Raw genomic sequence first — 25973 nt, 5'->3', positions numbered from 1 at the left:
TGTGTCTGTGTGTGTGTGTACCACGGTTGCAAGAAAAGGTTGTGAACCCTTTGGAAGTACTGGACTCTGACTTGGCCATTCCGAAACATTTTTCTGTTTAAACCGTTCTGTAGTTGATTTAGGCATCCGTTTTGCGTCATTGTCTTGTGGCATCATCCAACTTTTATTAAGCTTCAGGTGATGGACCGCTACCCTGACATTCTCCTACAAAATGTATTGATACTATTTGGAATTCTTTGATCCCTTAATGATTGAAAGCTGTTCAGGCCACAATGCAAAGCAGCCCCAAACCATGATGCTCCCTCCACCATGCTTCACAGTTGCAGAAGCATCTTATCTGCTCAATTTCAAGCAAATTCCTCCAAATCCATTGGAAGGCGCTTCATCCTACAGCAAGACAATGATCCCAGACATACTGCTAAAGCAACATGCATTCACCTGATCTGAATCCAACTGAAAATGCATTGCATATTGATGAAGAGAAAACTAAAGGCAACTAGCCACCGAAACAAACTGAAGATGGCTTCAGTACATGCCTACAGAGCATCATCAGGGAATATGCTCAGGGTCTCTTGAGGTCAATGGGTTGCAGCATAAGGGCAGTCATTGAATGCAGATGATTTGCAACCAAGTATCAAATATGACCACTTCATTTAAGATAAGGCTACAGTTCCCACACAGTTCACTCAATATATATGTAAATACATACAAATCAAAGCTGACTGTCTGTACTTCAACCTCATATTCATTGTTTTATTTCAAGTCCAAAACAACAAAAATGTTGTCCATGTCCACATATTTGGGGGTCGCAGACTTGATGCAGTTTAAGTGTTGTGCAACCAAATGTTAGATTTTGTTACTTTGATTTAGTAAATTCACCCACTTACTTTTGCACAGTTGAAAATGGGAGACTCTGCACAAAAATACCTGTTTCTGTAAAATGGGAAAAGTTATATCTTGGCCTTTTAGTTTTTTGGTGTGTTATTTTTCTCCTTGCTCCATTGATTGCTGAGATGGGATTGGGAATTATATTATATTCAGGAGGTCTCAGTGCAGGGGTCGGGAGGAGGATTGGGTCTTAAACTTTAATTAAAATGTGTCTTGCTCCATAATAATATTAATTTGATTAGATTAATTTAATTAGGGTAAATACCAGAAGAAGCCCATGTCAGCTGTAATTACACTGAGCACTGAGACAGTATTAACATTACCTAAGAGCACAAGAAGGAAAGGAAGGAACTGGTGTGTTGGGTCAGTTCTTACTATATATGCATGAATGTGGCGCCGGCTGTGTCTTCATGAGATACTGTCATTAATCAGATTTTTGGAATAGCTCATGTTGTTTATTTACAATGCCCTAGCTTAAAGCAGCATTGGTCCTTGACTTTGACTCAAAAATAATGGCAAGTTTTCAAACTCCGTGCATAAGAAAACGTAGTACTTTCTTTCATTTTCAAGTCAAAGTAAAGCAGTACACTTGATTTGAACCCAGGCCTCTGAGGAGACTTTCAATAATATGTCACTTTGAAGTTTGACCGAAGCAGAACTTTATTTATTCTCTTAGGGTAGTTGAACACATTGTGATAGCTGAATTCCAGGCACATAATTATAACCTTGATCACCATGTTAGTGCCGGTAGTTCTTACCTGCATACTGAAGCTGAGATGGGGATGCTCATACCAGTGGAATTACATATTGGTAACTGAACCAAAGAAAATGGCTTAGGATGGAACCCAGTGGTTTCGTACATCAGCATAATTTAAAACAAGAAAACAATAACATTTAAAAACCACTTTAAAAAAAGGTTTGTCACTGATTTGTCTCAATGTTGTGATCTGCTGTATTCTCTGCTGAGAACACTAAAAGGTTTAAGCAGAAAAACAGCCTGATTTTGTGTTCAACGGCTCTCTGAATGGATGAATGTAACACAAGCACTGGAGCTGGAGCAGGATGCTGACCAAAGATATCCAATGTGATTTCACAAAAAAGGCTTCAAAGAAAAGAATATTATCCCTGAATCGAAAAACAGACTCTTGTGACATAGAAACCTGCTGTTCCATGCCTTAATCCCGTCATCAGTTGTCAGCGCATGGTATGAATAGCATTTTTATTATTATTTATTTATTTATTTTCGTTTGGAGCATATTTGACCATATTTGCATTTAAACGTTCTCACACTGTAGCAGGACTCTTAGGTTGTTATGACCATTATAATGTGATTCCAGCAATGACTTTTAGCTGAAAGTCGTACATAATTATCTTGTTTTTTTCAGTGAGTTTAGGTGGAAAAATTTGTCAACAACATAACCAGCATGCTTCTGCTTTCCTCCAATTAGGCACACCCTGTGTTTGATTCTATATTTTGCATGACAGTCCTCTGTGAAACAGAAAATCTACTAGAGCACAAGTCAGAGGCTCAGCAATGTATTCCAACCCAGTTGTCTTAGTTTCAGATGGAGGGAGACTTGAGTTTTTAAAGACATAATTCCTCTCATCAGACATGTCAGTTGATCCCATTCCAGGACAGCATCCCATGGTTAGATTGTCATTGTCTTTTAAAGCTTCATTTGCATTTTCTCCCAAATGTGGACCACAAATAATTGAATATATACATTTGGAATTATATTCCAGTAATGTGCAATGCTCATTAAATTGTAGATTTCTAATGTGTTCATCTTGTAGACCAATAGCAAATCAATTTGTGATTCTGAATGTGTGTGTGTGTGTGTGTGTGTGTGTGTGTGTGTGTGTGTGTGAGAGAGAGAGAGAGAGAGAGAGAGAGCCCTAGGGCTACACTGGAACATACATGCATAACGTGTGTGCAGCGCATGAAAATGAAAGTTGTTCTCTTGTACATTATCCTATAGCTGCTAGACCAATTTTGCACACGTATGTTAGTCTGCATAAACACACACACACACACACACATATATATATATATACATATATAGTAAGTGTATTTTATATAATTATAGCCTAGCCTACAGTTGTTGATAATCAGAGAATCATGGCCTATTAATCTGAAACGCTGGGTTTTTGAACAACTGCCAAACGTTGCTGCAGTCTTTTCTCCTGGGTGGAAGGGGAGGGTAGAACTAGAGTTACTAAGACCAGAGGGCTGAGCCATGCCCAGGCAGTTCCTGCATGGTTGTCTATTTATTGCCTGAATTTGAAGTGCCATTTTTGGATATGTAAACATGTACAAATGAACTTCAGTCATACTCTACAGCCTGTGCATGCAAGGCTTTCGTGCCTGTGCTCATACTTGCATGCTTGGTGTAGTAGACACATAATGCACACAGTACATTTTATGATGAAGTGAAATTCACTTGTGCAGTGTAGCCCTGGGGTTAGCAGAGTATTATTATTATTATTATTATTATTATTTCCAGTAGAAAGTAGTTTTATTAGTAATGAATGGATAAGAATTTTTATTTATTCCAAGACTGGACCTTCTTCCCACAGAATCGCTCTCCTTCCTGATGGAACTCTGAGGATCTCCAATGTCACCAAGAAGGATGGCGGGAGCTACACCTGTGTAGCCAGAAACCAGTTTGGAGTTGCAAGCACAACTGGGAGACTGCTAATCACTGGTAAGCATTGCATTTTTATTATGATGATAATGATAATTGTTAATAATTGTGTGTGTGTGTGTGGGCATGTATGTTTGTGTGTGTGTGTGTGTGTGTGTGTGCCTGCAAATGTCTGAAAACTGTCCCCCTACAACCATTATGAGTGCTTTATTTCGTTTTTGTTGTGCAGAAAAGTTTGACAATATCTTGTTTTACAATATAAGATCACCTTGTGTCTCTAAAACAACATATGCATTTAGAGATTGAATATCCCCATGGGGTGGACCTCAAGCATACGTGAAGAATTGGATTATCGCTGGTTTTTCTTTACTCTTTGAAATTTATTTTGAGAAAATGCTTATGGGCGCCTTGCAGCCGCATCATGTAACTATTTATAACCTTTGGGTTTAATAATTCAGTTCTGAGCCTGCCAACACGTATTCAGTACGTTAAAGGTGTATTTTATATACACTGGAGTACTGTCAGCAACTGATAGCTTGACCTGTTTTCTTTGAACTGCTGACATGAGAGAAAGAGTCTGGGCTGGGAGGCGTGGGGGGGTGTTGTGGATCACAATTTCACAAAGTAGGCATGTCCCATTTTGATTTGCTATCGTGCTTGAGCTGATTCATTCACTGTCTGACTTCAGTTTATCAGTTTCGTTCTCTCAGTCATGGAACAAATATTTCTGTTGCTAAAATTTTAATGATAATGACAAAGGCCTTTTTGGTGAAATTCTTGTTTCTCAATTTTTTAACATAGACACATCCTCCCCAGACCAGCTGTGCCAATCGTTCTAAACCAGCCACCCCCGTCCCCTGCACACATTCTCCCTCCTCCAAGCAATGACCTGTACTAGCACTTCTGTTTTTACACAAGCACATCACACAATCTGCTACATTTGTCCGTTAGATTGGGCATGATGTAGTGTACTGATGTACTAATCACTGGTTAAGTATTCTGAAATATAATTTGGGAAAATAGCTTGTTTGGTGATCTTATGTTTGTGGTTGCATAACAATCACACTGTAATTGCTTCCTTGTCTGGGTGGTATTAGGTAGTGTTTGTGACAACATGTTAACTATAAGCAAAAAAAAAAAAAAAAAGAAGGCAAATAATGAAAGAATGTGTTTCCATGATTTGAGCAGAGCCAACAAGGATCACTCAGGGCCCAACGAACATGGAGATCATTGTAGGGGAGAGCATTGTGCTGCCCTGCCAGATTGCCTGTGACCCAGCCCTTGATGTGTCCTTCACTTGGGCTTTTAATGGACAGCTTATTGACTTCAACAAGGATGGGGATCATTTTGAAAGAGTCGGAGGGGTGAGTCACACCAATCAAGATATGGAACCACTAATTTCTTGTTGTGATTGTGTTGTGTTTTTGTGTTCTGTGTTCTAAAAGTATATCATAAAAAGGTTTCATTTTTTTGCATTATGAATCCAAGGGCATAACTTTAGTTCTTCCCCCCCGGAATAATAATTCATTTTTAAAATAACAGCTGTGAAATGAGCATTTTTGGTGAATAATAAGGGGAAAATACTACAGATTACTGATCAGCAAAGTAGGGTTTTTGTATGGAAAATATTGGGTGAAGTTGCGGTGTAGCCAAGGCAAAGTTGTTGAAAATCATGCGAAACTGAAAAAAGCCAAAGAATCATCAAGATTGATTGATTAAATGAATTAATAGATCTAATCTGCAGCAGTGGGGCACGATTGAAATAACATTCACAATTACAGCAAGAGTAACAACGGTTATTTTTGTAATTTAGAACGTTGTTAGAAACGTTGCTAGTGCATGCTCAAATAAAACACGGCTACCATGTTTCTGTCTTATTTCTTTAAAGTTGTTTCGGTACAATATGTTTTACATTACCAGGTTTGCGTCTTTGATAAGTACCTGTTGTCACTGATGTGCAATGGGGACAGGGGGCCGTCAAACATCGAATTGCTACAATTATCAAGGATGACAATTTTGATCCAAGCGCATTCCAGAATCTGTTTACATTATCACACTTTGTTTTTCACAGCATTTGGCAAAGGCTATTGTTAAAATGCTTAGGCCTATACAAATAGCTCCATAGACTACATTAAGGTTGACAGTTACCATGCAAAACTGTAGAGAAATAGTCAGAATTGGCAATTAAATGTATAAAAGACATGTACATACCAATACCTGCCCAAATTTACATTTATACTATACATTCATCATGAAACAAAGTGCAGAATAATTGTTACTTCCTCACCTATATGTTAACAATGGAAACATTTCATGATGAGACCAGCAAAACATCAGTTTGTTTGGTGTTAATTATTTACTGGCAAACATTAACACAGAACAACTTTGTCCATGGTATGAGACCAGATACCTCAAGTCGATGAGGAAAGCTGCTTTTGTTTGTTTCTTAACAGTCCGGTTAGCTTTTACAAAGCAAATAGCATAGCATAAAGACCAAACTGATTTGCACTTATTATACATCCCTATGACCACTTGGTTGTTTCTTTTCTATTAATCACTTGGAGTCCAGAAGATGAGGCTATGTCAATGCTGCAAGCAAATTACGCATATAAAATGCCTACAGTCTCCCCCAATGGGCATCCTTTCATTTTCTCTTTAGATGTCATTCTGTAAAACTTATAATAACAGCGAAAAATCACATTGCTTGTTATAGCAACTCAGAGGCAGCATAACTGTACAGCTGTTATATTTCTAATGTAAGGGACATTTCTTTTTTTTTTTTGATCACCTCGCATCCAGTTTCTGCTAGAATACACTCCAAAAACCATACTGACTTGTCAAGGATAGGAAACGTTTTGAAATGATGTATGATTTGATTTATTGTACATACCCAAAATTTACTTCTGGAACAGATTTTAGCTAACAAAAAGTTGGAAATATTTCCCGTTCGTTCCTATGGGATGTGGTAGAGGTCTGTATTTTACATGTACAATCCTGAAATAGCTACGGTTGCTGCTGCATTGTACATGACGTTATTGACCCTGTTACATCGTACTATATTATTGGTGATGGGGTGTGTGTGTGTGGGGGGGGGGGGGTTGTAAACCCCTATCCCCCCCGTAAGTTATACCCCTGTATGAATCAGTAACCTAAAACTGTCTTTTCTGATGTACCTCCACCTACAGATTTTTCAATGTCCCCACAGTCACTCTTGCTTAGAGGTCAATACTGAATCATTGGTACCATAAAATAACTCAACTATAAAAACAAGTTTAAAAGAGAGTCCCGTGTTATGAGGAGTAATGCAAACTGGCTTATATTTATTATTGAAACTTTAATTCAAATGTGTCAGTTAGATGCAAAGACTGGAAACCAATACACACACACACACACACAATGGTTTCTGACAGTCTGAAGACTTACACTTTAACCTGCAGTTATTAGAAAGCCTTCTCCCTGAAATAATATGCACATGCACACACACACACACACACACACACACACAAACGCAGATACACACATGCACACATATGCACATACGTACACGTGTGCACACACATCCAAGCATGCACATGCACACACACACACACACACACACACACAATTCTCAGCAACTTCAAGTGACGCTTGCATGTACCCACATATAATGAGATTCAGTTTTCAGTTTTTTTTTGTGGCTCCAGCACAAACAGATTACCATCTCCTCTTAACTGCTTCTGATGAATTCATTATCATAATTAAAGAAGATCTTCCTTGTAGTCTTTTTTTTTTTTTTTTTTGACTGCCAAGGGAAAGAATAAACCAATAATTTACTACTCGCTGAGTCGCTGCTGGTTAGGGACTTCGGGGCAGGAGGCATGGCTGGAGTTTCTGATTTGTCAAAGAGAAACTAGCCTTTAGCCAGTTATATATTGCTTTGCTTTTTCACTTCTTCCCTAATGTAAGCTGTCCTCAGGCATCTCTGTGCAGTTGTGGAGTGGTTGAAGCATAGCCTATGTCCATTACCCATAGACTCAGGTTTATGAAATCTGCTGTGGACTTCAGTGTCACTAAGCTGGAAACCTTGTGGGTGAATCATTTTCAGACCAACTTTCTATTTTGAAATAATCCTCAAGGTTATGTTCGACTGTGACAGAGCCTGTCAAAAATATTGTCACACGTTTTCCTAGAGGTGAAAATGGGTTGCAAAACTGTGTTAGTGGTGTTAAAAACACTCCCTCACTGATGAACATTTACACATTTATTTTGATTGTTTGGTTATTCAGTATTGTGAATAACAAATTTGAGGTTTATGCACATAGTGTGCCTAGTTTGCATAGCTGTCTTTTGTGGTCCTGTTTAATAGTGAGACCAAAAAAGGTCTATGATGTTTTCCTTGCCTTGACCTCTCCCTCAAATTAGTGAAACACCTTTCTGAGCCTTCATGTTAGATGTGTATATGGACTACATTTACATTAACTTTAGCATACCCTGCTTATTTTCTTTCTTTTCTCCCTTTTCCCCCTTGGCTTTATTGCATGTTGTATTGTACTCGGAACAGTATTATTGCTGTGCTAGTCTGGCTGTGCTTCCTTTCCTCTTTATGTAATTAGGGAATAATTTGCATCATCCCTCCAATTAGCCAGTGTGCGTTTGTTTTGTTGGTTCCTGTACATTGCTGGAGAGGATGGGAGCCACAGGGCTGAAATATATGCAATAGGAATGTTTGTTTTAGTCAACTGTTCAAGCCAACGTGCATGCTAGCCTAAACCACCCTCCACCCATCCCTGAGGTTACATATTGTAATTTGAAATGGACAATTAAACCTATTTAATGTTTCATGGGCAATAATGATGAAATGTTAGGTTAAGTATTCATTTCCCCTGTATTTCTCCTGATTTTTATTTTTATTTATTTATTATCTTTTTTGTTCATGGATGTATTTGCTAGTACAGAATGTGTGGGAAGTACTGTAGGCATATGTATATTCACATGTTGTGAGGGAGTTGGAGTTTTGGGAGACCAACCGCGACTGAACAGGGGGGTTCTTTAAGCTATTAACCAGAGGTAAAATAGCCACAAAGTCTCAAGAGACAAGGGAAAGGAAAACAATACTCCTTAGGGAGAGTATCCCAAAGAAAAGCTCTACACAACCCACGTACTGGGTAAAAAAGAACTAAAGCTTAAGGAGTATGAAAATAAAACCAAACAAAACTGCCGGAGCAGAAAACGGGGCAACTCAAAGAAAACAGACCTCGAACCGAGGCTGAAGTAGTAAAACCCTAAAGAAAGAATACGGAGCTTAGATTGTGGCACTAACTTGTTGCCAACAAAGCTAAAGACTGTTGTGCTAATTTTATAGCCACAACAATCCAATATCGCAACTACCTTTACCTTTACCTTTACCTTTACCTTTACCTTTACCTTTACCTTTACCTTTACCTTTACCTTTACCTTTACCTTTACCTTTACCTTTACCTTTACCTTTACCTTTACCTTTACCTTTACCTTTACCTTTACCTCGCTTGACAGAATACCGGCTTTCGTGCAACATAAGTGACACTGAAGCAAAGCTTATCGGCTTGCTCAGGGTTTAAATAGAACACCAACAGGTGCAAATTGTAAAAGGAAATTTGCACGTGTATAATTCAATCAACTCAATGGCCGTAATAACTGAAGAAAAGGTGCATAAAAAAAACCAATGGCCGTAATAACTGAAGAAAAGGCGCAGGAAGGAAAAGAAATGGTGGCATCAGCCAAAACCATGACACATGTATATGTACATGTATGTAGTTATAATCTAGAATAAAACATAAGGGAGTGTCTATCTATCTATCTATCTCTCTGTCTGTCTGTCTGCATTTCTGTCTCTGTTTGTCTGTCTGTGTGTCTGTGCAGGAGTAAAAGTTTATACATTCGATAATACTGAAATGTCATTCTCTACTGAAAGTCTTTGACAGTGTTCAGTTTTTATAGCTATGTATTATGCTCACAGATCAAAAGTCAACAACAGCTATTTAAATGTCTGGAAATGCCCTTGCAGATAAAAGGCTTTTGCACAATACTTACTTGAATACTGAATTGTGAATTTCAACAATACTGAATATTGACTGGTGCAGTGCTGTAAGACTGATAGAGTGCATTTATGTCTTTTATATGTGGATTATGAATCAAGAAAAGGGGTTCATGTTTTTCTTTCCCACAGATTTGGGGCTTATGAAAGCAGGGTGCAACAACTTTCACTGCCTGATCATGAATATTATTATTATTATTTTTTGTGGTTGTTGTTGTTTACTAAAGTGTGTTTCAAAAACATCTGAGGCTTGAAATTTGCAAAAAGATCTGCTTCAACTTCAGGGGGACTGCAAACTCTCCATCCCCTTGTATTGCATCTCTGTTGCTTGTGCTGGGAAGACCAATGCATTTTGCACCTGAGAAAATCCGATGGAATCATCCTCATTCGCTTGATTCTTTTTTCAACCATTTAATTGATTTAAATACAGATCATCGCTAGAAGAAATTATGCTGCATGACACGAGTAATGGTGAACTCATTTGAGAATTAATGAAACAACCCTTGTTAGGTGTTGCTACTTTACTTTGTATTAATATATGATGTGTCGTTTATAATTGCATGGATGGCATGTGCATTGTGGGCAGTGTCATAATGAAATGTGTAAGATAAGTTTACAACTATAATTTCTTTATTATTTTATTTTTATACTTAGTTTAAGTATGGTCAATCTCATTATGCCACATAATGAATGCAACCCATTATCAATTAGTATAAATGCATAACATTGTTTTTGACAATTACAAGTTTTTGTTTGTAGAACCAAATGAGTTAAGGTCACTAATCGGGACCTTTGCTCAGCTCACAGTTTGTCACAGAAACAATGGGAGGTAGGGGAATGGTACAGTAACAATTCCTGAGCAACAGCTTTTTGCTCCATATAGTTCTTTGTTTCCCAAGACATATTGGAAAGTCCAGTCCTATAATAAGTCCGGCACTGACTGGTTCTCTGGCTGAGGCTTCTTAAATCACAGGGATGTGGTAGATATGGGCTTTACATCATTGGTAGAATTTTGGTTTCTTTGCTTTTTTAGATTATTGCTGGCGATTTGATGATCAGAAACATACAGCTGAATCACGGTGGAAAGTACGTCTGCATCATTGATACAGATGTGGAGAGTTTGTCAGCTGCTGCAATCTTGATTGTGAAAGGTAAGAGACAGCTGTACCCCCCCCCCCCCCCCACACACACACACACACACGCACACACACACACCACCCTTGAACTTTTTCAGTACACTATACTTATTCAGCAGGTGGGTTCTGATATTTTCAATTCAGTCCAGTTTCGTTGAGGAGAATTTGTGCAAGAATAAGAACATCTAGGGCTGCACAAAAGCCAGATATCTCCTTTTTGCTTGGAAACATTCTTCCTGGCAAATCTGTGCTTTTTTTCTGGACACATCATTGGCTCAGAAAATCATTATGCAAGTTTTTTTACAGTGCTGACTGGTCGTGTTAAACCTCAGTACTCTGGCAGGATTTCATCCAAGTACAATGAGAAAAACAGAATAGATTAATATAATGAAGTGAATTTGAAACTGGAGCCTAAATTGCATGATTAATTTGTGTGCGCTAATGAGTCGACATTAATAAATCTGCTTATCAAAGCCTTGCCTCAAAGCGAGCCAACATGTTTAAGAGTGGTAAATACCTTTCAATTAAACTGATGCAAAAGGTTTTCCAAATATTCAAATTTTTAGATGCTAAATCATATTAGAGCATTGCAGCAAATGTAATCTCAGGATCTCAGTGATGCAAATATGGGTTGCAAAACCTTGAATGTTTCTATTAAGCTGCAAGGTCCAAAACAGCAGTGAAAATACTGTGGAACCATTAATAGAATATCTCCTTTGTTGTTCTTTTGATATCAAAAGCAGGTTTAGAATTATAGAGCATAATGATGTTTTCCCGTTATTTTTCTGCATTGCATTGCACCATTGTCATCATTCTCCAGTGGTCTGAATTTGTATGCAGGCATGTTACATTCCCGATGCTCTGAGAAGGTGCTATGTGCGATAATGAATTATAAGAAATGTCTTTAATTGCCTCATTTGCACATTGATAAAACAGCACACCAAACCTCCAGATTACATCATGGCTGGGCCAAAGAGAATCACTGTAAGACAGCAAAGAACATTGTTTGGAACTAAACAAAATCTAACACATACGCATGCATGCACGCCTGCAGGCACGTACGTGCACACACACACACACACACACAGTGATTTCTGACAGTCTGATGACTTACACTTCAACCTGTAGTTATTAGAAAGCCTTTTCCCTGAAATAATAGGAAAGTAAGATTCAATTGGAAGAACAGTGATGGCACCTGAGGGGGGGCAGATGGGGGACATCGCTGGGCGATGCTGTGAAAGCTAACTTTGCTAATTGCCTGATTGAGTCAGGTCCTCCAAGCGCTCCGGACAGTGTAGCAGTGGAGGAGATCACAGACAGCACAGCCCAGCTCTCCTGGAGTCCTGGCAGAGATAATGGAAGCCCCATCACCGGCTACATCATCCAGGCGAGGACCCCGTTTACTGTGGGATGGCAGGCGGTTGATACAGGTACCATAACACAGCCACGGAGACCACACCACAGGGCACCATGAGCTGCTGTACAAGAATAGCCGTAATTTCATAACACTCTGCCTTGCTATGAAAAGGGTATCTTGTGGTCTATTCCAGCAATTCTCAGATTATGATTGTGGGGGATTTGGGATTTTAAAAAATGATAAATAAGGCCACTTAAAGAATTAATCATTTTCTAAAGTTTTTGATATTATTTCAGGTTTAATGCATGTTTTTGCTTCCAATTGGTCCAGACAGATTTTTGTCTGTGATGAAGGATGTTTTACATAGTTACTGTTTCTGACAACATTGCATTGGGAAATCAGGGTTCCTGGAAAATACACTTTAAGTAACTCCAAAGCTGCATGTACAATGATCTTATGCTCCAGATGGTGTATGCATGCACCTGATTATTCTTCAAAAAATAATGTTTAATGTTAGAATCAGAAAAGAAATAAGAAACAGAAAATATCAACAAAAAAAACTAACAATCGCTTAAAATGAAGACATCCCTATTTTTAGTTTTTTTTTCTTTTTTTTCGAATGTAACAATTTTATTTTTAAAGCCTCTGATTAGCAGTCTTAAACAGCAGTCACTGCTGGTTTGAAACATTTAATTTGAAACATTTAACATTACATGTGTCACAGTGCTTTGTACGAAAAAGCAAGTGACAAATAATGCCATTTGCAAGCATTATCTGTTACTAAAATAGATGTGCAAAAGCTGTCATGAATAGCTCCCTTCCCCCCGCCCCTTCCCTTGTCTTTTCAGTTGCTTTTTTGCTTTCATTTTACTTCAAGTGATGAGATTTCACTCTGTCCTGTATGAGACCAGTTCCGGAAGCCATTGACGGAAACACTCTGACGGCGACTGTGGTGGATCTGAATGCCTGGGTGGAGTATGAGTTCAGGGTGGTGGCCAGAAACAGTGTGGGAATGGGGGAGCCCAGCCCTCCTTCCATCAAGACTAGGACAGAGGATGCTGGTGAGTTGCATCATCTTGTTCAATTCAGTCCAATTCAGTTTGCTTTATTGCCATGACTGAATACATATTGGCGAAGCATAGTACAAAAAAGTTTGCATAGGTGAGCAACAGTACAGTGCTAAAGAAAAATATAGTGTTTCTGCAGTGTTGCATGTCTATTTTCAGATACAGATGGGTGACAAATGAAAGGAAAAACAAACATAAAGTGTCTTATTAAGGTGTTGGGCCATCACAAACTGGCAGAACAGCTTCAATGCACCTTGGCATAGATTCAACAACTCTATGGAACTCTACTGGAGGGATAGGACACCATTCTTCCAAAAGATATTCCCTCATTTGGCATTTTGATGATGGTAGTGGAATAGTAGCAATGTCTGACACGTTGGTCCAAAATCTCCCGAAGGTGATCAATTGGGTTGGGATCTGGTGACTGTGAAGTCCATAGCATATGATTCATATAATTTTCATATTCATCAATCCATTTAGTGACCTCTCGTGCCCTATGGATGGGGGCATTGTCATCCTGGATGAGACATCAGGATAGAAATGTTTCATCGTAAGATAAAGGTGATCACTCGGAATAACTTTGCATTGATTTGCAGTGGGAAGGGTTTCCCTATGCCAGGAAAATTCCCGCCACAGCATAACAGAGCTCACCAGACCCGCTCACTGTTCTCTTGGTGTATGCCACACTTGGCCACTTGTCGAGAATATGGTGAAGGATGACTCATCTGATCATATCACTTTTTTCCATATCTCTTTAGACCAGTGCTTATGGTTTTTGCACCACTGAACTGTCAAATGTTTATGCACTGCAACCCTACTATAATATCCCTCTCTGTGTAGTTGTCGACGGACTGTTCTTGCTGACACAGTCTGATTACGTCCTTCATTGACATTCTCATTCCTTACATATTGCACTAATGCAGGAGCATCACGGTCATCAAATGTGTGGCCACAATTTCTGACTCTATTTACTGATGCCTTTCCCATAGATCTAAATGCAGATGACACTTTAGTCACTGTTCCTACTGATACACAAGCCAGTTGAGCAGTCTTTGTGACTGAAGCTCCTGCCATCTGTGCCCCAATAATGAACCCTCTTTCAAAGTCACTTAGATCTTTTCCTCTAGCCATCTTTATCCAAAATCAAGGTAAACTTTTCCTGCTTAGCATTTTTATACATGCCACTGAGCATGCTAGGATGTTCATTGCTTAATTGTATCATGCAGTATACCTGTGTGAAAGCATCTGCATTTGTTGTGTTTCTCCACTCATTTATTGAGGTTTTTCCTGTAATTTGTCCCCCATCTGTATAAAAGGAAAATAGAAGTGAAGACATGCCTGCATACCTGTACATACACAGTCACAACACTCCCTGTCTTTAGACCACTGTCCTCCATTCTGTTTGTGCCTTTCGCACACCAATATGTCCAGATGCATACCACACACACACACACCACAGTTCTTACATTTCATTTGATCCATTTGCCCTTCTGACAGAGTAGATATTACAAATATATCTTTGGATGCACATGAGTGGTCCCCAAACCTACAGTGGCAATATGCAGCACAAACAATTGTCAACCCGTATGGTGTTCCCTGCATATTTAATCTGAAATCCTGAACAGTGCAGGCCCCCCAAAAAAAGCATGATTTCTCTCTGCCTTTTTTCACTGTCCAAGGGGAGTGTGCTCTCGAATGGGAAACAGTATCATAAGTAAATGTGTAAAGCTATCACTGGAGACAGGGATGGGTGGCTCGCAGGCCGGGTGCATCAGTGCTCTTGACTGCATTATAATTTTGATCCTCTGGGTTTTTGCCATGTAGTCCCTGATACAGCTCCCACGGACGTCGGAGGCGGGGGTGGCACCAAATCAGAATTAGTAATAACATGGGAGGTAAGTCATCTGTCACATTTTACAGTTTTCTCCGTAGCTGGTTAATGGATTTGCTTAATTGTGTAGAATTGTGTGGGGCGTTTTATGATCTCAGCCAAAGCCAGCTCATCTACAGGCAGCCCTTGGGGCCCCATTACCTCCTGCAAGTGTGACTGAGCTCGGAAATAGTGTTTCATTGAAGCTTGCCCCAGCTGCAGTCCTGTGCCAGAGGTAGATTCACACAGGACAGGAGTATATTTATGCACGGGACACATGACCCACCCCCCCCCCCCCCCAAGGTTTTTTTTTTTTTTTTTCTGAATGACCGATTGAACCCCTTGAGCTGCTCACGCATCAGCAGCTCCACTTTATGACACACCCGCCAGCAAGCTGGTGATTATTTTACACCCTACAGACCACACGGTACTTCAGGAGAATGCTCCCACTACTGCAGGGGATGCATATGATGGTATGTTTTAGGTACTTGGCAATGTGGGTGAGAAGAGGGTGGTAAATCGTGGAACCCTGGTTCACTCAAGCTCAGCCTGCCCGAGCACAAGGACACGTTTTGGTTATAGATTATGCAGATCCCTTTGTGGCCAGTTTTGTGGACTGAGGCTAGCTGAGTCTGTCTCTTTGTCTCTATGTGTTTTAATATCACTATAGTTTTGTGTTTTGCTCCCAGCCCGTGCCCGAGGAACTGCAAAATGGCGAGGGCTTTGGGTACATCATTGCCTTCCGTTCCCTGGGCGCGGTTACCTGGACGCGCGCTGTCATCTCAACCCCTGGGCTGGCCCGCTACGTGTACAGAAACGACAGCATCCCGCCGTTCTCTCCTTTCGACGTTAAGGTTGGAGCGTACAACAACAGAGGGGAGGGGCCCTTCAGTTCAATAGCCACAGTGTTCTCTGCAGAGGAAGGTAAGAGACCCGCAGGCAGTGAGGAGAATTCTGGAACAGTCCTGATTCTGTTATGCCGCGGTGCATCTTTGAAAAGCATTGATGAAGACTGCTTCTAAGGACGCCATCCTCAGGGAAGTGCCAAAGTTATGTTAACTGGATATCAGTTATCACAGCATTATGTCTTCACGTCAGTGGGAATGACCACTTACAAAACTCTTGTGTGCTTCAGTGTTCATTTAATTTTGGTGTACCTTTATCTGATTCATGCTTGTCTCTGTAACTGTGTCAGTTACAAAAGTTGAATTCTCACCCCAGATCTTTTTATTTAGTGCCAAGCATCGGTCCTGAGAGAGTTGTGGCTAGAAGTATTTCTGCATCGCAAATTGAAGTAGCCTGGGCAGCCTTGCCTCCGATTTCGGAAAGAGTCCTTGGATACGAGGTACATTGCCTATTTAAAATGGAAATGAATTTCCAAAAGGAAAGTGAGAAATGCAAGGACTTTGTTTACCAGCATTTAAAGTTCATGTTGCATTTTCTTTACCATAACTGTCCCCTAGAAACATGTGAAAAAAATAAAAATATATGTGCTTTGGGTTTAAATGACTTTGCTCCCTTTGCAATGGCAATAAAAGCCTCCTTCCCTTTTCCATTTTAAAAATACAAAGAGTGGTATGCATTTTCACCCAGTGCTCTTTCAATTTCTGTCACCTCTGGTCCTTGGCGCAAAACTGCAGTGTTGCCATGGTGCTGATTATATTGTCTTGGAAGAATAGTGCTATTATGTCACCATGCAGGACTTTGGAAGGACATTTTAAAAAGGGGGAGAAACTAATTATCTGCATTCTGTGCTTGGATTCAGTGACAGCCTTTGTTTTGAAGTAGACTTGAAACAGACAGCAATGCACGCTGATATCACTTTTTTTGTTGTGTCATTGAAATATGCAAGAAGCTAAATATCGTCTAATTATTACCAAAATTTTAAAAGACTTTAATGTTCTGTAGCAGTTATTTTCATTTAAAAGCTCCCTTTTCAAACGTATGTGTGAATTTAATTTTAGTCTCTCTGCTTAGCTAGCATATTAGACAACTGAATTTCATGAAGGTGAACCACATATTCTACATGTTATGAGTATTTATAGACCTGAAAATGATGACAATAGGTATAAGGCTATTAATATTAACCGCATCTCTCAACTAATGTTTGATTAATTCAGTACATAAAATATTTCTGTTAAAACAAACACTGCTATTAATTAAAATGTTACCTCTTTAGTATAGGCAGTTGGAATGCTCAGCCTATTTACTGCAGTTGCAGATATCCTAAAAAAAGAGACAAAAGTATGGTCATTGTCATTTTTTTATTTGACTAGAGCTACCTTCCTACAGTTTGAACACCAAAGGCTCACTCTGTCTAGAGGGTATATAGCACACATATATTTCCCTCTAGAAGTCATCTTAATGAAATTAATAATATGAATGGTAGAGCAGTTATAATTAAGATAAACCCAGCCATTAGTTTTTTTTTATTTACTTTGTTGAGTTTACAACGTGTCTCATTACAATGCCAATGTAAACATTTCCCCCCAATGAATATAAAATAAACCTATTATGTTAAAACGAATATTAAAATCACTAGTTAATATATACTATGGGAATGAAATACATGCAATAAATTGTTGTAATTAGTTTGCAATCATTTTTTTTTTCCTTAAGTCCTCTTTAGGGGAAAAATGTCTTTAAGAATGGTCTCTTCACACAAGCTGCCATAATCTTTTTTTTTTCTCACTCTGGTGAAAGGTGATATATTGGGAAGATGATACCAAGCCTGAAACTGTGGGGAAAATGAGAATCTCTGGAAATTACTCTTCCCTTAACGTCAGTGGGCTCAAAGGAAGCAGTCAGTATTTTTTAGCCGTCAGTGCTTTTAACACTGCCGGAACTGGCCCTCAGTCCGGGTCTGTCAACGCCACCACTAAAAAGCCACGTGAGTCTCTGAAACAATACACGCTCCTGATCGGGTTACAGTCATGCCATGTAACAGCAACATTTACACATACGCACTCGCACACATGCTAAGTGATATAACTGCGATAGTATTATTTTCCACATTATAAATTATCATAGATTAGGTGTCAAAGGGCATTTTCCAGGGAATTACATTCCTGTTGTCAAATGACTGTGAATTTGATTTGTCAGGTTTCTATCCAGTTAGCAGCTGATGATGCATGACATTATTATCTGCTGACCTGTATTTGACTCTGATAACCTGATTTTCACAATGAATGGGGGAGGGGGGGGGGTATGGGCTATGGCCTTAGAGGATTGAATCTGGGATGGTTGATGAGATGGACATTTTGTGAGTGAAGTCACACATTTTGGGGGTTTTCTCTTATTCAGCCCCAGGACAGCCCCCACTGAATATAGAGTGGACTCTGATTGGCTCTCAGCTCACCCTTCACTGGGATCCTGTCATTGCCTTGGAGACCGAGTCAGAAGTCACTGGATACCAAGTAAGTGCAAAGAAGCTGATTTGCTGCCAGCCAAATGCCAACTTATAGTGCATTTGTAAAGGCAACAGCACCTGACATTTCCCTTGACTAATTAATTTGGTGAATTGCAAGAAGTCTAAAGTAGACTTTGTGATTGCAGATTTCATTTCAGAAAGATACTTATAGATGTATTGGATGTCTAAATCGCAGATTTTCTCTTGACACAATGTCCAATGGTGCGGGGGTAATTGTGTGAGAAACATTTTGTCATTTTTGTGACATTTTATAAGGTCTGAGATCAAGTAGCTGAACTTGTGCTCTGCTGCTACAGGTCAGAACCATGCAGGATTCTGTTAAGCACAGAGTGTGTGCAGTTCACCTTGAACTAACTACAGCAAACAGTTTAGTGACGGTTTATGCTGGCTGAATACCCTTGTTAACACATGATCATATCTCTCAGTTTAACCAGCATTCCCACTAGCAATCTGTAATGCTTTTCTACCAGTGGGATGCAGCCAGTAATTGTTTTCCCTTGCCTGGAATTATGCTTTTGTCTTTCTTCTAAAGGTCTCATACAGAAGACAGCGACATGGTGATGTGAACGCAATCACCACTAACAGAACTACAGCAGAACTGACCCTTTCTGCCAATGACGACTATCTCGTCCAGGTCAAAGCCTTAAGTGAAGGAGGAGAGGGAGTAGGAAGTGAACCTATCCATATTCACAAATTAAGTAAGTTAACCCCACCCCCCACCCCCCTCCCTTTTTCTCCCACTGTGTTGCTCCTTTGAGAGTTGATAAGGTTCTAATGATGACTCAGTCATCGTAATGGCACATTTATTTTGGCCTCCTCGCATCCTGTTTCATCTGTGTGTAATAGACTTCTTTTGGGGCGCAAGGAATCTGATCTTTCTAGAAATTCATGTGCAGGGCAATCCATCTCTGCCACCGGGTTATTATTCCTTGTTGACTGCACAGCTCTGCGGCATGCAGAGCAGGAGCATGCGCCCTCCACCGCCGTTCAGAATTGAAATGTGCTTCAGTCCCACTTTAAAGAGATCTGCTTTCCGATGCAATATAAAGCTTATCATTTCCGAATTCTTTAATGGCCTTTCCTGTTGAAAGCCATTAATAATGAAGATACGGAGGGCACTTTGTATTCAGCATAGGCCCTTGATTTATGACGCGCTGTCGAAAAAATTGAGGCGGCAGATACGCAGTCAGAGGTTTTTCCCTTCGAAAAGTAAACATTTTTTTTTGGTCTTAAATATCTGTAATACTGTGATATTATTTTTTTTTTTCTGTTCCAGGCATGGGTGCGCGAGGCTCAGGAGCATCGGAGTCCATCTCCCTTTGCCTTGCACTGCTCTTCATCACAGTCGTCTCCACATTCAGGTCCAGTTTCATCTGAGCGCTGAGACAAAGGTCTCCAGCTTCATCTTAGCATTTTCTTTACTCAAAATGTGTGAGCAGAGATATGTTCACCCCTCTATGGTTTTATGTATATTTATGCATCTGAACTGAAATTCTAATTCATACAAAAAAATACTAATAATAATATGGATGGCAAGTATGACATAACGGGGTAATGCATATTGTAATTTGAAATGTTAAAAAATACCACGAATAATAAATTTGCATGCATGTTCTTATGCACTGTATCACCTTATGTCATATTTGTGCCATCACACTAGTGTATGAAAAGGTTTCAAGATATTTATGCCAACTATACATATTTCCATACAGGAATACTGATGTCAACATTACTAATTTATTTGCCTCGAGGATCCTTGAAAAATACAAATGCCTTAATTCCATTTACATACCAAAGTAGTTGACAAAAATGCATATCATATTTGTTTCTGTTGGTGCCATTGTTTAAAAAAACACACTTTTAGGGTCATTGTTTCTCACAAGTATTCTGATAGGTCTGAAATAACATCCCAGTTGAGAGTTTGTATTGTAATGGATTCACCTAAAAGTTTATGTGTGGTCATTTAAGGTTGTCTGAGATGATATGATGAAAATCTTTCTAAATTCTTAATTTTAATGGATTGCATTTAAGATTAATGGAGTGGCAACAGTGTAAATCATCAAATATGTCAATGTGTGAACTCTTTAAATACCCTTGTCTTTATGTGGAAGCCAGTACCAGGCAGCAAACCTGCCAACTGTAATTGGAACTATTTCAGCCCCTAATTAGCTAAACGAGGTGGTAAAATGCAAAAAGCGGCCAAAGTTTGCCACTTTGTCATCTGTGTGATTTGTTTTGCTAAAATTGGATAGATCAGCTTAGCTTTATGACCCAGACATTGAGGTGTTTGCCAGATGGAGTAAAAGCAAAATACAATTTAAAAATGAACACAATGTATGCCATTTATATGTATGTCTTTATTAACAGGGACCAGGGCTAGAAACTAGTACAATCACCTGTGCCTCTAAACAAACTCACAACTATTGTCTCATAATAAAATATGTCCTTAAAGATTTTACAAAAAATGAAGATCCTCCTCACTGCACATTTGGTCAAATGTAATATTTTATACTGTGCTTTTTGGTTTATATATTATAAAAGCATAGTATGGTATATATTCTGTGCACAGTGAAGTGTTCTCTGAATTTAAGTCTATAGAGCATCTGCATGATGTTTTTTTCATGTTTTATTTTTATTTTATTTTTTTCTTAAGACTCACTTTTGGTTCGAACACCACCCCTTTCATAATATCACCAGTAATTTGCTTGGGCCTGCATCAATGACACAGAAAATTACAACTTAAACTAAAACTAGTGCCTTCACTAGAAAATATGTGTATGACTCAAGTTACTTGGGAGAGCCATAAATTCCAACCTTATCAGTGATATTTAACTAAGCTAAGTTAGAAGGCTAAGAGCACAGATGTGAAATGCATTAATGATAACAGAGTGCTTATTAAAGATGCAGATACTGATAATCACAAAAGCATTGAATGCTGGGCTGACAGGAGAGATGGACTGGGAATTCCTGGAAAGTACCTTCTGTACATGTCTGGTCAACTGCACACCCCAGCACAATAAATGTAAGCCCAGATCCATGGTGTGATTTATGAGCTGTTATCTAAATAAAATACACTATGGCGGGGGAAATCAAAATGAAATAAAAAATGGGAAAATTCTAGAAAATGTATTGGGATCTACTAGAAGAACCACAGCATGTCATGACAGTACCGGACACATGGATGGACAGTGAAAGAGTTAACAGGAAGGCTTTTCCTGGATGCTTCTGTGACCGGGTTGCACGTGGACTCCTGTTTTGTTACATGTGGTGTGGCAAAGCCGTTCACTCAGAGAGACTGTGCCTTCCAACCTGGCTTTGCTTTGACAACATTTCGGGCAACGGCCGTGCATTTGCACTTGTTTTCAAAGTCGAACGAAAGCACAAGGAAATGAACCAAGGTGACACGATGTCCCGCGGTGTTCAGCCACTGGAACAAGGCCCGCGGGCCCCTGAGGCCTCCGGAGCCCGCACAGCGCTCGCCATGGCTGTCCTATCTGCTCCTCCAGTGCTTTCGCCGAGGCCTGTGTTCCTTGATTAGACTGCCGCAGCCGAGTCAATGGGGTATTGATTTTTCTCTCCTATTATTGCAGCTGTCACAATTCCGACGGCTGATTGACTGATGCCACTGTCCTGCTGTGGGTGTTGCTAGGTTATGGTTTCATATGTCCTCCTGCTTCCCTATCTCTGTTCTTCGACTTATTTTTAGAACGGCATTGCATACCAAAACTTATGTTTAACATGACTTTCACCCTTTTAACCAATGAAAATATTAAACTATGGAAAGACAAAAAACAACAAAAAAACAAACAAAAAACAAAGTTATCGGAAATGTAATATACGTGTAATAATTTTGAATCATGTTCCCTTGTTGCTGAGAAGTTGTGTTAACTCCATTGCTATTGTAATTTATCAGTACTCGAGTGATAACATTTTATTTTGTTATTTAAGTGGGCTCGGAAACTATATTAGATTATGGTCAGTGGGTTTGTAATACTTAGCACTTACAAATCTACCAAATGATGGAAATTAAAGTTTTCATTCAGTTCTTTAAAGGTCAAGTGTTGTGAGAGTGAAATTGCTGTTAAAGTAAACACGCCTAGAGCAGAGCTCTCATTAATAGCATGCTCAGATTGTGCAGTTTCAAGGTAACTGCACTGTTTGGGAAGGGATTCCAACACTGCAGGGCAAAGCAAAAATGAAAATATTTGCCAATACTAAAAAGGGAGTGAAACATCACTAAAGTGACAAAACAAAAAATGCTAAATTGCTTAAAAAAAGAAAACAAAACAAAATGATGTAAACCCGAGGGCACCCATTGTTATTCAGAACCCAAAAGAGGAACAAAGAAATAGTTTCTGCAATAGCATTCACCTGAAAGCCAATTTTTTATTCACTTGTGCAATGATGAACATACACATTCCAAAATGAGCTTTTGGTCTCACTTTATATTAAATGGGCAGTCTTTTACATTGGGAGTGCATAATGAAAAACCATGCTATATCTATGTAAGTAAATGTTTTGATGCAGTAATGAAGAAGAAAAGTTGACTTTGAGTTTCAGTGTCCCCTTCCTGAACATTTATGCCATCATTGCCGAGCTCAGATCAGACTTGTCTTGGTGTTCTTGCATAGGAATTACAATTACTCTGTACTTATTGTAGATTTTTATCTATTCATGTCTATTATAAGTGTCATAACTGCCCATTTAATGTAAGGGAAAGCCCAGTGTTCTGAGTTGCTTATACGAAAGAACATTTTTATGTGTATATTGTGTTATCCCTCGTAAGCTATAAAATGAATTGGAAACAAGATGCTGTATCTTTGTTTATACTGCAGGCAATGATTCTAATAAAACTTTATGCTAAATATGTAAATGTTAGACCCAAAATGCAAGGGCACAAGGGTGTATGAAATATAACTAAATCAACTGGAAAATGGATTTAGATATGACACTGATACATTTCAGATGAAAATAAATGTCAAATAAATAGAAAAGATATCTCTGATACAGCATGACATATTGTTAAAATAATAACTTTAGCTATTTTTTATTTCTAATTGGCCATAAAAGTCTAACTTTGGTGAAACTTTATTTGACAGTGTTCATCATGACATTGAAATGACAATGCCATTAACGTGAAATAATACCTGTCATGAAGGGTCATGTCCTTTCATAACTATGAAATACTGTTGTAATGAAACAATCTGCAGTTTGTGTTACACAACTGATATAGCAGCATGTATAAGAAGGCTCACTGTTCCTGGGGTGTTATAACACAGATTCTCCATGATATTTTGAAATGATTATGCCAATAATTACTGTACTTGAAAGTTATGTCATTGTGTGTCAGCTTGTCAAATAGAGATACTTCATGCAAAACACCTTGTCATGAGTTTATATTTTTTATATGTAGGTACAGCTCAGTTCGCCTTGATAGATTATATCTATATATAATAGATTATGTATCGATGTCCATTTGCTGTGAAACATACCTTAACCTCTGTACCTCACAACTACAATATAAAATGAGTCCATTTTCTGGTCACATAATTTTCAAGAATGGGTAAGGACAATGCAAATTAAACTTAAGTAACAACATGATCAGCAAAGTGACATGACCCTATCTTCATGGGAATATATCCACCTGTCTCTTTAAAGTGACTGTAGAAATTAATTTCAGAAGATATGGTTCTTCAAGAGGTTAAGGTATGTTCTACAGCGAATGGACATTGGTACATAATCTATCAAAATGAAATCAATCCAAAAACTAATGGCAATGTGTTTTGCAAGCTGGCACACTGACATAGCTTTTGGCTAATTATTGACATAGTCATTTTCCAATTGTGTGGTTTTGACACCCCTGACATAGTGATCCTTCTTTCTTGCAAGTTATGTCAGTTGTCTCTTAACACAAACTGCTGATTGCTGATCATGTTGTTACTTAAGTTTAATATGCATTGTCCTTACCCATTCTTGCAAATTCTGTGACCTGTAGTTGTGAGGTACAGAGGTTAAGGTATGTTTCACAGCAAATGGACATCGATACATAATCTATCAAGGTGAACTGAGCTACATATAAAAAATATAAACTCATGACAAGGTGTTTTGCATGAAGTATCACTATTTGACAAGCTGACACACAATGACATAAGTACAGTAATTATTGACATAATCATTTCAAAATATCATGGAGAATCTGTGTTATGACACCCCAGGCACAGTGAGCCTTCTTATACATGCTGCTATATCAGTTGTGTAACACAAACTGCTGATTGTGTCATAACACCGATATGTCATAGCTATGAAAGGACATGACATTTCACGACAGGTATTATGTTACGATAACGACACTGTCATTTCCATGTCATGACAACCTCTGTCAAATAAAGTGCTGCCATCTTTTTTTTTTTTTTACAACACTTGGCCTTTGATTTTAATACTGCTGTATTAATTCAATGCTTTGTGATCTCCATGAGATGACCAGTCTAAAATAGTGTTTTCATATTGAAAAGCAATTGGTTTGTCTTGTATACTAAAGTTGTGCATGTGAAATATTGTTTGGTGCATTTGTGTTGAAATTTTATAAAAACTAACTTAATAAAAATGTTTGCAGCTGCATAATGTTTGCTCACCGTGCATTTTTGTATAAGCTGGAAAAGACTCCAAATGCTCTTGTTTCGCTAGCTCAACAGCAGCTGCCTCTGGAGTAAGAAAAAAGACAAGACAATATGATGTGGAAATAGTACACATTCAGTAATGCAGTGACTTTAATAACACATCTGGCGTGCCTATGAAACGTGGTCTATAGCTTGTGTTAACATAAATATGATGCCTTCCATGCTGGTGATATCTGTATGTATGGCTTCGCCATAGAATTGACCTACCCCGCAAAAGACTTCTACAAGACTGCCAAATGAGATGGTCCAGGGTAGCATTTATCAACGGTAGAGGCCACCTGGCCAGGCCCCTGGAAAACAAACAGTTAAATTATTTTCAAGAATTCTTTTAAAACGAGGGAGATTGTGCTAAGAAATATTCCTTATTGATTAGCTAGCTGAATAGAGGAAAGCGATTTCATCTATGCGCAGTCAAGTTATTAGATTTCCATGTCATTTTCAGTTTATTGCAGTTTCTTCTTTCTTGCATTCACTTTTCATACATTATGGCCCAGCATAAATCAACATTTATCCATAAATTTGACTTGCAACCGTAAACTAAATTTTAAAAAGTTATTTTCTCCAAACAGTTTGCATATTCAGCAGTCACCTGAGTGAACTCTTCTTCTGTGATTGTGAGGGGGGATTCATAGTTATGTTAAATGTAAGGGCACATATTGATTTAATGCAGCTGTTTTATTTAGCTTCCTATATGAAATGAACCTGTTCATCTGGTTTACAAGTACCTGTCTATAGGCACTATGCCACCTCCAAACTGAACCCCTGAAGAAAAAAAAGACTAAATTCCACTTCACTTCAGTCCATTTTAGCACACAATAATACTTTCTAAATCTTTGCCTGATTTCCATTGA

The 25973-nt window shown here is 38.7% G+C and overlaps 1 protein-coding gene across 2 annotated transcripts in view; it reads left to right on the top strand.

The window, feature by feature from the left end:
- The window catches only part of cntn3b (contactin 3b), a 65825-nt gene extending 43577 nt beyond the window's left edge, over positions 1-22248 (top strand). For both annotated transcript variants that reach the window (XM_064305345.1, XM_064305344.1), the window contains exons 12-23: positions 3466-3593; positions 4722-4897; positions 10619-10736; positions 11993-12151; positions 12990-13139; positions 14970-15040; positions 15705-15939; positions 16251-16360; positions 17719-17905; positions 18319-18431; positions 18978-19143; positions 19722-22248. In XM_064305345.1, coding sequence (XP_064161415.1) covers positions 3466-3593; positions 4722-4897; positions 10619-10736; positions 11993-12151; positions 12990-13139; positions 14970-15040; positions 15705-15939; positions 16251-16360; positions 17719-17905; positions 18319-18431; positions 18978-19143; positions 19722-19822 — 1714 coding nt within the window. In that variant the 3' untranslated portion in view covers positions 19823-22248. The remainder of the gene's footprint in view (positions 1-3465; positions 3594-4721; positions 4898-10618; positions 10737-11992; positions 12152-12989; positions 13140-14969; positions 15041-15704; positions 15940-16250; positions 16361-17718; positions 17906-18318; positions 18432-18977; positions 19144-19721) is intronic.
- The last annotated feature ends 3725 nt before the right edge of the window (positions 22249-25973 follow it).

This window comes from Anguilla rostrata, chromosome 13 (genome assembly GCF_018555375.3).
Source record: "Anguilla rostrata isolate EN2019 chromosome 13, ASM1855537v3, whole genome shotgun sequence".
NCBI classification, from domain to species: domain Eukaryota; kingdom Metazoa; phylum Chordata; class Actinopteri; order Anguilliformes; family Anguillidae; genus Anguilla; species Anguilla rostrata.
The sequence above is the reverse complement of the archived record's forward strand: the minus strand, read 5'-3'. Positions and strand labels throughout refer to the sequence as shown.